Source organism: Biomphalaria glabrata, chromosome 11 (assembly GCF_947242115.1).
Source record: "Biomphalaria glabrata chromosome 11, xgBioGlab47.1, whole genome shotgun sequence".
NCBI classification, from domain to species: Eukaryota; Metazoa; Mollusca; class Gastropoda; family Planorbidae; genus Biomphalaria; species Biomphalaria glabrata.
The window spans coordinates 37,821,427-37,834,707 of record NC_074721.1 but is presented as its reverse complement, the minus strand read 5'-3'; the positions used below and the strand labels follow the sequence as shown (position 1 = coordinate 37,834,707).

At 38.4% G+C, this 13,281-nt stretch overlaps 1 protein-coding gene across 2 annotated transcripts in view; it reads right to left on the bottom strand.

Annotated features, from left to right (window-relative positions):
• Positions 1 to 3,792: 3,792 nt before the first annotated feature.
• Positions 3,793 to 13,281, bottom strand: part of LOC106053522 (uncharacterized) — a 56,388-nt gene continuing 46,899 nt past the window's right edge. Inside the window, exons 25-32 of one of the 2 annotated variants that reach the window (XM_056004530.1) lie at positions 12,258 to 12,389; positions 10,482 to 10,607; positions 9,049 to 9,072; positions 8,615 to 8,797; positions 7,885 to 7,984; positions 5,858 to 5,944; positions 4,938 to 5,215; positions 3,793 to 3,889 (exon numbers count right to left, since the gene is read on the bottom strand). In XM_056004530.1, coding sequence (XP_055860505.1) covers positions 3,885 to 3,889; positions 4,938 to 5,215; positions 5,858 to 5,944; positions 7,885 to 7,984; positions 8,615 to 8,797; positions 9,049 to 9,072; positions 10,482 to 10,607; positions 12,258 to 12,389 — 935 coding nt within the window. In that variant the 3' untranslated portion in view covers positions 3,793 to 3,884. The remainder of the gene's footprint in view (positions 3,890 to 4,937; positions 5,216 to 5,857; positions 5,945 to 7,884; positions 7,985 to 8,614; positions 8,798 to 9,048; positions 9,073 to 10,481; positions 10,608 to 12,257; positions 12,390 to 13,281) is intronic. The other variant, XM_056004531.1, reaches the window with a different exon arrangement.

Below are 13,281 nucleotides of genomic sequence, written 5' to 3'. Positions count from 1 at the left end.
ATGAAGAGTTTCGAATTCATCCTAGCATATGGAATAAGAAACGTGTCTTTGTATTTGTAGGCTATTTTATTATGCTCAATTTTTGCATCCGTAGGCCTTAAGTTAAACATTAGGCCTATGGTTAAGTGTTTTATGTTTTAATCTAATAAAGCGCCGAACCCGAAGACAAGAATAATATAGGGATCCAGGATCTTAATAATCCAGATTAGATGGTAGTTAGGTCATTTCATTTTTCTCTATTATCAGTGTTATGGTAGGACTTAGGCTACTAAAGAAAATAATCATGTTACATGACGGAGCGCACCCAAAGCCCCGTGGTTAATGGGAAGTCCCGAAATGCTCATTCTTAAATCACGGAGTTCCAATACTGTTTATTTACTATTTAAATTCACTCAGTGGTGCCACATATAATCCACCGGTAGGCCCCTATATTCATATCACTTCTTTGCCGATGACTCACAGTAGTTTATGACTCTTTAGTTCCATCAGAGGTGTCGCGTCTGGCAACGAAATTGTCGCAAGGGTGGTGAATGCGACTCCTGTTCTCAAACTGCAGAACTAGAAAGATAGATTCTAGCAATGGAATTGATATGTTACAGAAGGATTATAGACCTTACATACAAAGATCACATATTATTATAAACATGGAAATCCGAAGCAGGCGATTGGACCACATGATGACCTTCTGACCACTGTAAAAAAAATACAGGTGAAGACTTTATCACCAAATATTGAGATCCTCAATGTTTATATATAAAAATATATATAAAAAAAGAGAGAGAGAGAGTTATTACAAAACACAAAGGAAGCGACGAGCAGCATTAAGGAATGTACGAACTGGTCAATGTAAACAAATACAATCAAGGCAAAAGACCGGGAGAAATGGAGAAAGATGATTGTCAGATCATGTGCGGTGCCCCAACAGACTATAGGACATGATGGTGGACTTTTTCGTTCTATTTCTCCATGAAGCTTAACACACGTCCTGATTGTGGTCCCATATTAATTCTTTTTTTTTAAAGGCATGTTGCTACATTTACATCTTCCCCTTTCTCCAACACATTCATCACCATTGTTCATTTTGTAGAACCCAGATTTTTTTTTCACTACGTCTAATAGCTTGTAAATTTGAAATAAAAAAAAAAAAACAATTTAAGTTATCGAATACCTAACATTTCATATTCTATTTTTTTAATGTAAGCAAAACACAAAAAAATAATGTTCAAAAAAAATATATTGAAAAGGGTGGTTGTAATATGAAAGTTTAACGTGGAAAAAGTAGTTTGATACAGTCACTTTTGTAAAATACTTTTCTGTACGACAAGATGACATTGTCATTATCATATTGTTAGCCTATTATAACAATAGTGATGGCAATGTTTTCAATTCCGAAGATTAAAGACGAGTGCAGTGTTTCACATGACTATGCAAACCCAGTTGCGACCTACATATTTTTCCGCATCTAGTGCAGACAAAGACGTTGTCCACCAGCGGTCTATTAAAGTTTTCTTACCGTCTTCTGCGCTTGTTTTCAATAATGGCTTTTCTTTGGGTCTCAAATATGTGTCCCGCAGACTTTGGAAGAGCTCTCCAACAGTCTCTTTCAGAGGCCATCTGCTGCCAGCTACTTTCCACTATGCCAGTGAGGGCGAAATGGCGCTTGAGTTGATCTTTAAAGCGCTTACGGGGTGCACCTCTGTTACGCCGTCCTCTGTAAGCTCACCGAAGAAGACCCCTTTGGCATTCGGTCATCTCCCATGCGGGATAGGTGTCCGACCCATCGCAACTGTTGAATGGTACTTAGTGCTTCTATACTGTCCACACAGGCCTCCAGCAGAACATATTTATTTGTAATGTAGTCTTGCCAGCGTATGCCCATCATGGCGCAAAGGGCATCGTTGATGGAAGCGTTCGAGGAGCCTTAAGTGCCTTCGATAGAGCACCCAGGTCTCGAAGCCATACTAAAGAGTGTGAGGACCATTGCTGTATAAACATTGTTTTTTTTTTTGTTGCTAGGTGAAGAGACCTATTCCACCGTTCTCTCAGTCTGGGGTGACCAATAGCGTCATTGACCTTTGCAAGACGTTGTCTATTTCTCTTGATAGCGACCCATCGTTGGACACTGTGTTACCCAGGTAGGTAAAGTGGTCTAAAAAAATAATAAAGCAGATGGCCATTCACATTAATTTGTGGATCTGGATCAGTTTCCATTGGGGACTTTTTAAGCATAATCTCCGTTTTTTTTTGTTTTTTTTTGGGGGGGGGGGGGATTGATGGATTGACCAAATGAGTCAGCAGCCTCAGTAAATTCATTTACAATGCTCCTATAATATAGCATGCTCAATGCACTGTGGTTCAATTTCTTTTTATGGCACTAGGGGTATCTGCTAGACGTTTTCAAGCTGCTTTTTCAAATGAAATAAAAAAAAAAACATAGTTGCTCAAGTCTGAATTGGAACTCGAGCTTCCATAATGGAAGGAGAATTTCTTTTCCACTGAGCTATTCAAGTACTTATAGAAATGGAAGGTTTTATTAGAGTAGTGTTAGTTTAAACGTTTTAGCGATGGACCTAATTCTATTCATTAATTAGCTACGACTAATTGACTAACTAACTTTACATAATAGTGATTTTTACACCTCTGCTAGCTCGCTTGTTGACAAGTCCCATTCTCTCTTGAGGTAAGGGAGAGCATCGTTCAATCGCTGTCATGTCTCTCATTATTGCAAGGGTTATCTCCCATTAGTGATATAGACTGGCCGATTTGTGACTTGCAATTTTGTGGACTTTATTATACAGCATTTATGAGCAGTATAAAAGTTAAGTATTCATATCTATTTCAGCCATAACCTATATAAGTATTACATTATTTTCACTAGTGTTTTTTTTAAATCTCTAAGAATGGAGATCATGCAATTTTTCATAATTCGGAAATCCGAATACAATAGATATACATGTTTTCAAGTTATATGAAGTTACTTCCTTCGGCCAGTCTATATTTATTTATGTCTATGCTTTGTGCATTTTCCCAAATAAAATAAAAATGAGTGAATTACGACTAAATGATGAATTAATTTGCTATTTTTTTGTTTGATTCATTCATGCATGATTCCCGTATTGTTATCGACAATGAATATATGTGCAAAGTTTGAACTTGATCTGAGAATGTAAAGTTTGAGAAATACAGTGTAACAGTTTTGACTAGGCACAGACGACAAACAAATTGCCTGCATTTGATGATGACAGCTATCTAGTCAACTCACATTATATATCAGCAGTAATCAGCAGATGTATATCTTTACATCACCTCCATTTGTAAAATATACGTGCGAGTGTCAACATTGAAAATACACCCTAGACATCATATGACACTCAAATCAACCACACTTCACTATACTTGTTACTCACTCAAGTAGATAATTTGTTTGAGTCAGATCTTTTTCTCTACATTTAATAACTTGTAACTTTTTATTATCTAAAATCTCAATTCAACTCTGCCTGTTGTCTCTTCTGCGGCATAGGCCACCAACTCGCTTCCTCCAGGCATCTCGGTTCTGGGCGAGGAGTCTCTCCAACAGCCCCGACGTCTTGCCCACCTGCCTGGCACCTGCTTCTCAAACGCGGAGCGATGTCTTCGTAGGCCGTCTTCTCTTCCTCTTACGATTGGGGTTCTAGGTTAGGGCTTGCCTTGTTATGATGGATGCAGGCTTATATACATTTGTAATTTAGTTTTAATTGAATGCTCGAGAATTAAGATTTGAAAAAAAAAAAAAATAGAACGAAACTAAAACAATGGGTTAACAATTTTTTTTTTATTTTAAAATTTTTATTTCATCAAAAATTAGTCTCAATGTCAGGAATGGTGAATAGTGGTAATATCAAAGCTCAACCTGGAAAAAAAAAGTACTTTTATTACTTTTCTGTGTGGCATGCACGATATAACATATGATATTATCATATTATCATATTATTATTACAGCTTTTAATGTACACTGTACGTTTTCAATGCTAATGTAGCGTGCTCAGCGCATTGTGGTCTAATCTCTTTTCTAGACCTCGGGGTATCTGGTAGAAGGTTTTCAAGCTGCTTTTAGAAGCTCTGTAAACACAACTCAGCTTGTATCAGATCTACAAAATTATCCTATCTTATATAATGCAGACGTTACTTCAAAAAAAGAAGATGATTACGTCCTACGCGTCATGCATTTAGTTATGCATATTAACCAATAACATAAATTCTGCTAAGTCATTGGTTTTCCTGGCTAGCTCAGGCAACCCATTCCATGCTCTAATATTTGTCCTAGCATATGGAACGAGGAATGTGTCTCTCTTTGTGTCTTTCAGAGTATTTTATTAGATTTTGTTTTTGTATTTGAAGATAATGGTTCAGTGTTTTATGTATAATTGCAACTTTACTTTTGAGTCTTCTATCCTGAAGGCTTTCTAAATTTAGTGATTTTACTAAAGGTGTTACTCTAGTCAAATGTAAATATTCGTTTGTTATGAATCTCACTGCTCTATTTTGTGTATGTTCCAGTTTCTTAATGTTTTCTTGAGTTGCTACATCAGGATTTAAATAAGCCACATTGGTAAACTATCCAAGCGCTTTAGGCTACTAAACCACACATCCCATAGTTTTTGTTTTACGAGCGCTCTAATGATTCAAATCCATTATTAAAGGGAGATAATATTAATGTAGTCTCCGCTAGACCGTGTTCATTTTTATTACTTAAATGCATGACATGATTATCGCTCTTTGGCATCTTTGTTATTACTTTTATTATAAACTGTAAAGAAACCTTATGACTTTGTATTATAAATATTTTCCCAGGCTGCATATTATTTGGGGATAAAACATAGACTACCTCAGTTTAAACTTATCAGAGCTAAAACTTTGAAATTGATTAATGAAATATTAGACTTTTTTAAGGCCCTCACTTGGCGAGACTCTGGCTCCAAACGACAAACACATGCAGCTGGTAGTGCTGATAGCCTTGGTCTGCACTTCGGTCCAGGAGGCGGCGGCCACGGAGGGGTAGTTGCAGATCTTATCGGAGGTAGAGCAGTCGGAGGCGGCCAGGCTGGCCACGGTAGTGTACACCCCTATGACGTCATCGGTCAGCACGGAGATCTGGCTGGCGGCGTCGACTTTGGTGGACAGCTTGAAGTCAGCGTCGCAGGTTACGTTGTTGGCCCCCACAAAAGTGTACGACGTTCTGAGGAAACACTTCTGATTAGAGCCAACTATCATAGTCAATGTCAGTATCATGCAGCTTTATATACAGTTAGTATAAAAAGTCTAGAACAGCGGTTCTCAACCTTTTAAGTTCGGCGACCCCTTTTTACAATCCCCCACTCTTCCGCGACCCCCATCCCCCCCAACACACACATACAGCAATAGAAGAGTAGACAATACCAATCCGTATTTTCGATGGTCTTAGGCGACCCCTGGCAAATGGTCAATCGACCACAAAGGGGGTCGCGGCCCACAGGCTGAGAACCCCTGGTCTAGAACTTCAATAAGGCGTCTTCGTTACAAATAATAATTACAGTATGGTGTCTTCTATAAGAATTATTTACTTGTCACATTCAACTATTCTAACTTGGTTTGACAATATGTATGTATTATGTACACAATAGTTGTGGATAATCACAATTTAACTTAGGTTAAACGTCACATAAAAATGATTTCATTGGTTCTAAAAAGAATAAATAAATAAATGTCATTGACCTGGAAAATAGGTTTAAACGTGATATTCAGTTCAAAATTCTACAAATCGAATACTTTTTGATGGGATTAAGTTCTAAAAAAAAAAAAAAAAAGCAACACTAGCCTATATAATAATCTAGCCACTCACCCAGTCTTCCTATACACCAGGAATGAGACGAGGCCAGCTTTCTTGCAGTAGTAATACCAAGCTACGATCTTTCCGTTGAAAGGTACCCTTGAAAAAAAAAAGAATTTAAGTTTATAAAGATATTAAATTTACAATGATCTTTCGAAAAGAAAATAGTTTGAGGGATAAAAAAAAAAACTATTTGGAGAGCTGCCTGATTTTGGAAATCACTGAGTAATTCATCTCTTTTGCTTCATTTATGTATTTATTTTGCTATCGTTTCAATGCATTGTTAATGTAATGCACTATTGCAGGACCAAGAGAATGTAATGCACAATGGCAGGACCAATTTCCCCAAGGTGCAGGACCAATTTCCTCAAGGCGAATGTAATGCACGATTGCAGGACCAATTTCATCAAGGAGAATATAATACGCAATGGCAGGACCAATTTTCTCAAGGTGCAGGGCCAATTTCCTCAAGGAAAATGTAATGTACAATTGCAGGACCAATTTTGTCAAGCAGAATGTAATGCACGATTTCAGGACCAATTTCCTCAAGGAGAATGTAATGCACAATGGCAGGACCAATTTCCTCAAGGTGCAGGGCCAATTTTCTCAAGGAAAATGTAATGCACAATGGCAGGACCAATTTCCTCAAGGTGCAGGACCAATTTCCTCAAGGAGAATGTAAAGCACCATTGCTGGACTAATTTCCTCAAGGAGAATGTAAAACAACATTGCAGGACCAATTTCCTTAAGGAGAATGTAAAACACCATTGCAGGACCAATTTCCTTAAGGAGAATGTAATGCACAATTGCAGGACCAATTTCCTTAAGGAGAATGTAAAGCACAATTGCAGGACCAATTTCCTTAAGGAGTATGTAATGCACAATTGCAGGACCAATTTCCTCAAGAAGAATGTAATGCACGATTGCAGGACCAATTTCCTCAAGGAGAATGTAATGCACAATTGCAGGACCGATTTCCTCAAGGAGAATGTAATGCACAATTGCAGGACCAATTTCCTCAAGGAGGATGTAATGCAGAAATACAGGACCAATTTCCTCAAGGAGAATGTAATGCACAATTGCAGGACCAATTTTCTCAAGGAGAATGTAATGCACAATTGCAGGACCAATTTTCTCAAGGAGAATGTAATACACAATTGCAGGACCAATTTTCTCAAGGAGAATGTAATGCACGATTGCAGGACCAATTTCCTCAAGGAGAATGTAATGCACGATTGCAGGACCAATTTCCTCAAGGAGAATGTAATAAACAATTGCAGGACCAATTTTCTCAAGGTGCAGGACCAATTTTCTCAAGGAAAATGTAATGCACAAATACAGGACCAATTTCCTCAAGGAGGATGTAATGCAGAAATACAGGACCAATTTCCTCAAGGAGAATGTAATGCACAATTGCAGGACCAATTTCCTCAAGGAGAATGTAATGCACAATTGCAGGACCAATTTCCTCAAGGAGGATGTAATGCACAATTGCAGGACCAATTTCCTCAGGAGAATGTAATACACAATTGCAGGACCAATTTTCTCAAGGTGCAGGACCAATTTTCTCAAGGAAAATGTAATGCACAATTGCAGGACCAATTTCCTCAAGGAGAATGTAATACACAATGGCAGGACCAATTTCCTCAAGGTGCAGGACCAATTTCCTCAAGGAGAATGTAATGCACGATTGCAGGACCAATTTCCTCAAGGAGAATGTAATAAACAATTGCAGGACCAATTTTCTCAAGGTGCAGGACCAATTTTCTCAAGGAAAATGTAATGCACAAATACAGGACCAATTTCCTCAAGGAGGATGTAATGCAGAAATACAATTGCAAGTCAAATTTCCTTAAGGAGAATGTAATGCACGATTGCAGGACCAATGTCCTCAAGGAGACTTAAGAAATTAATATTATTGCTTAAATCTTTCTATAAATTACGGTCTGTTGGCTCTGATAAAGGCACACAGATATCGTATATGGTGATCCTCAGTGTACCGTTTTCAATACATAGCAATTAAAGTCTGTTCTACGTACCTGAGTCCAGTTTTATCCAGTACTATGACCTGTTTAAGAGTGACAGTGGTCAGTCTTCTGATCACATTGTTCAGTCCAATATCTGTTGCTATGGGAGTTGCTAAGGAAAAAAAAAAGGAAAAACAATGCTTATTTCACGCCATGCAGCATTTTATTAGTTTAGTTCTTATATCCCATGGTTAGTTCTGCGTCTCAGAGGTCCAATTTCTTTGGGCTTGTCAATATTTTTTTTTGTCTTGATGCTGCCTGTGACATGCGTATCGTAATTTGTTTTGCCTTTTCCCCTCACCTAAAGGAGAACTCTTTTGAGAACCACTGGTCTAGATACGATATCAATAAAAAAAAAATACCAAGAAAATATTTAAAAACAACCTCCCCACCCCCGAATTTTTTAAAGTAGTTACTTCAAAATATTTTTTTTTTCCACGATGACCATAATAAAGACAATGTCTTCTAAGATAATAATGGACAATATTCTAAGCATACGACAAAGTGTGATTGAGATCAGATTGAGATCAGATTTCTACTCAGATACTTGCATTTTTAAGTCTTCTAAGTCCATCCCTAGACTAGAATATTTGAACTAAAATATTTTCAAAAGGTCTATGTCAGAAAGCTGACGCTGGCTCAAGTCGGTCTTTGTAAAATAAAAAAAAAAACAAAATCAATCTATATGTCAAAGATTTACATTCTCTTGCAGTCAAAAAATTTCATTTACATTGTTACTTACTTTGACATACAAGCTCTGACCCCAGCAATGTCCCTGAGGAGGAGCAAGCTCTTTTCTTGTCCCCGGAGATGTAATAATAGCCCGCGTTACACTCGAACGTCATGAAGCCGCCCGGATACACGCTGGCAAGAGCTGAGGTCCTGGAGTAAGAGCTGCTCGTTGGCGCAGTGCAATTGGGCAGACCTGCAAAAATAGGAACACTAGATCACGGAATTCTGAAAGAAGAATTAAGCATCCCAGAACAACCCCCCCCCACACACACACACCCACACACACACGCGCACACCCTCACACCCACCCACCCCACACTCAAACAGACAAAATGAACGTGTGTTTTCAACCTACTAGAAATCTTATCTGGAATTTATTTATGGAATGGGGATTATAATATAAATAATAAGATTAATGTTAGTCGGTGTTAGTAGCTAACTTACTTTTACTAGAAGGCAATATAGAACCTGGGCGAAGAAAAACACAAGTGACAGCAATGGTCCTATGAATTAAATATGATGGAACTAAAACATACAATATTAAGAAACAGTTAACGTCTATCTTTTGAAGCATCAGATCTTGTAGCCACCATTGAAATGGTTCTACGTGTACATTAAAAAAAAAAAAAAATAGGCCTAAGAGCCATGGTTTCCCGACACTTTGATGATTAGTTGTCTTTCCCACTATTAAAAATAACACTTTTAGAATCCTTCCGCAGTGCCTTGTGTGGCCAATTACCCCATCTCAGTAGCGCTAAAGGCCATGAATGACCATGGTCTGCCACAACACAGATTCTCATTCAGGATCTCTTCTCAGCTTTTTTATCTTCATCTACGAGTTGGGGAATCTGCCTCTTGTTATGGATACATATTAAACATAAATGAACAGCAGCACCAGGGACCAAGTTTTTAAATGAGGGAAAGTAGTGAATTAAATGCGATGAAAATAAGGGACTGCGCCTACCAAGGCTCGAACCAGTTAACCTGGAAACGACAACAGTTGTCATGGAGTGTGTATTTGCGTTGCTTCGGTGACGGTGAGGACAGGTTAGCGATTGGTTGTGAATGATGCAAGGTAAGCGGCATTGTCGTCAGCGGTTTCGGTAGGACAGACGACTCCACATTTCCAGAGTGAAAAGACGTTGTTTTTGTAGTGAGACAGATTTTGTTCAGCATACCATTTTATAGTATTACTTAAGTCTATTAGATTTACTGCATTTCATCTCAAGGTAAATTTGTGTATATCATAATAAAAGTTATATTTAATTCACAAAAGAAGTTACACAAGCTATTTCAAGTTTTACAGGTTAAAATATAATTCACCTACAGAGGTTTAGTTGTCTACCAGCTATTGGGTGTTACAACCGTCGACGACACTTTTCATTTCTAATAATTACAACAAGACATACAACTTGACCTTATCTATCTATCTATCTATCTATCTATCTATCTATCTATCTATCTATCTATCTATCTAACCGCTAACCCTATCTATCTATCTATCTATCTATCTATCTATCTATCTATCTATCTATCTATCTATCTATCTATCTATCTATCTATCTATCTATCTATCTATCTATCTATCTATCTATCTATCTATCTAACTAACCGCTAACCCTATCTATCTATCTATCTATCTATCTATCTATCTATCTATCTATCTATCTATCTATCTATCTATCTATCTATCTATATCTATCTATCTATCTATCTATCTATCTATCTATCTATCTATCTATCTATCTATCTATATCTATCTATCTATCTATCTATCTATCTATCTATCTATCTATCTATCTATCTATCTATCTATCTATCTATCTATCTATCTATAGATATATATATAAAAGGTGTGCCCCTCCTGTGATACTAACCTTGGCAATCTCCACACGATTTTGAACAATACAAATCAGAATATAATGATGTTTGCGATCCTGAGCAGAAACCTGGGTTGGTTGTCATCAAAGCTTCACAGTTATCAATAAGGTCGATGCATAAACCTTTAGATGAATTTTAAACACACATTAAGATATTCCTACATCTGAAATAAGTTTGTAATGATTAGAACATTAACAAAACTCTAGGCCTTTTTTGTGTGATATAACCCTGCCTTGCACCAGTGCTTGTGGTGATTTGTAACCCTGCCTTGCACCAGTGCTTGTGGTGATTGTAACCCTGCCTTGCACCAGTGCTTGTGGTGATTGTAACCCTGCCTTGCACCAGCGCTTGTGGTGATTGTAACCCTGCCTTGCACCAGTGCTTGTGGTGATTTGTAACCCTGCCTTGCACCAGTGCTTGTGGTGATTGTAACCCTGCCTTGCACCAGCGCTTGTGGTGATTGTAACCCTGCCTTGCACCAGTGCTTGTGGTGATTGTAACCCTGCCTTGCACCAGTGCTTGTGGTGCTTGTAACCCTGCCTTGCACCAGTGCTTGTGGTGATTGTAACCCTGCCTTGCACCAGAGCTTGTGGTGATTGTAACCCTGCCTTGCACCAGTGCTTGTGGTGATTTGTAACCCTGCCTTGCACCAGTGCTTGTGGTGATTGTAACCCTGCCTTGCACCAGAGCTTGTGGTGATTGTAACCCTGCCTTGCACCAGTGCTTGTGGTGATTTGTAACCCTGCCTTGCACCAGTGCTTGTGGTGATTGTAACCCTGCCTTGCACCAGTGCTTGTGGTAATTGTAACCCTGCCTTGCACCAGCGCTTGTGGTGAGTGTAACCCTGCCTTGCACCAGTGCTTGTGGTGATTGTAACCCTGCCTTGCACCAGTGCTTGTGGTGATTGTAACCCTGCCTTGCACCAGAGCTTGTGGTGCGTAGGAGCGCATTATTAAACAAGGAAAGGAGGACGCTGGGATTGAAGAAAGAACAATGTTTACATCGGCATCAAGAGTCGGAATTGTTGGGAACTAAGGAGTCTTTCTTTAGTGCTGCCTGAAGATTGAAATAGGGACCTGGAGCGAAGCTAGAAAGGCTTTCGTTGGTCCGTATTCAGGTTTACTGGGTAGATTTAGAAACAATACTCTTTGAATTTAATAGGGTGTTATGTGTTTGTCCTGTTGATAAACACACTTATTTATTTAGTGTGGAAAATTCGTTGAGCTGCTTGATTTAGATTTACTACACTTGGTGTCTGGAAGTGGGTGGGATTGGTATTCTATTAGAGTTATTTCATTACAAATTCTAGCTCAATTCCTTTGTGTTTAGTTGGGACACAGTGAACTTCAATTTAGCGTCCTTGAAATTGTTTAGTTTATAGTGAACATCTTCAATGACTGCACTGCAGAGCAAGAGATGTGATCAACATAAAGTAAAAAGTAAAATTCCCCTTTACAGACCTTACAATCTATGGGGCAGATGATGTAAAGGTCATCTGTTTCTGTGGTCTACGATTAACGAATGTGTCATGTGGTCAACACAACGACCAACTGCCTTTACTTTTACCCAACTAAATTCAGGTACCCATTAAAGCTGGATGGACTCACGGGCGCCCTGAAAATCCAGAAATGTAAAATCCCAGTTTTCATCGGGATTCGAACCCAAGACCCCTCGATTCTTAAGGCAAGGGCTTTCCTACTCGACCACCACGCTTTCCATTAACATGAACAAGAATAATTTTGAATGCGGTATTGACTCGGAATTGTACTGACCAGCCCTGTCCAGTTGACACATAAATCTAGAGGTGTTTGTCCCTTCACAGTCTACTGTGGTCCAGCCCCCAGGATAGTTGATATCATTCTCAGCTAGAAGTACGATGCAGTCACTGGTGCTGTCTTTTGTAACTGAAAGTTATAAAAAATACAATCAAAATAATAATTGTTGATATATGATGTAATGTTGCGTGAGAGTTAGTTCCCTTAGCGGATTAGCAAGTATGTGTTGCTGTTCGTTATCTAATATGGTTGTATAAAGCCTGTGTGTCTGTGTTTTGTAAATCGGCCTTGTCGTTTATCTATTTCTACTTGTATTTATGAGTATAATAATAATAATAATGGTGAAAATATTGACAAGGCCGTATCCTTAACATGGCTCAAAGCAGGTCATCTCTACCCTGAAACAGAAGGCTTTGTTACAGCAATACAGGACAGAATAATCAGGACAAAAAATTACGAGAAGAATAACTTAGAACTCAATGTTTTTGACAAATGCCGGAAGAGCCGAAATGCGGGTGAGTCAATCGAACTTACAATGGCAGGATGTTCTGCTTTATCGGAATCTGCCTTCCTAGGTCGCCATAACCAACATCTGTAGTAGACATTAGACACATGATTTGATTAATAACACCCCTCCTTTTTACACCTGCAGTCTACAGGAGGTTCTCGAGTCAACCGATCACTTATTATAGGCCCATGTTGACAGACAAAACGGTGGACTTTAATCTCCCTAATCTGATGTATTTTGACAAAGAAAAAAAAAAACCCGCTGCCATTATTGACGTCGCGGTACCACTGTCTCATACTATAAGGAAAACCGACATGGAAAAAAAGGAAATAAAATATGGGAACCTAAGCTTGGAGATTAAGTGGTTATATAAATTGTTTCGTGTATTTTCATCGACTAAGATTATTATGCAAAATTTCAACTTGACCAGAGAACGGGAAGTTGGTAATAGTGTGTAAAAACGTAATAAGGATATTAAATTCATATATACGTCTACAGCTCTCATTAAGTAGC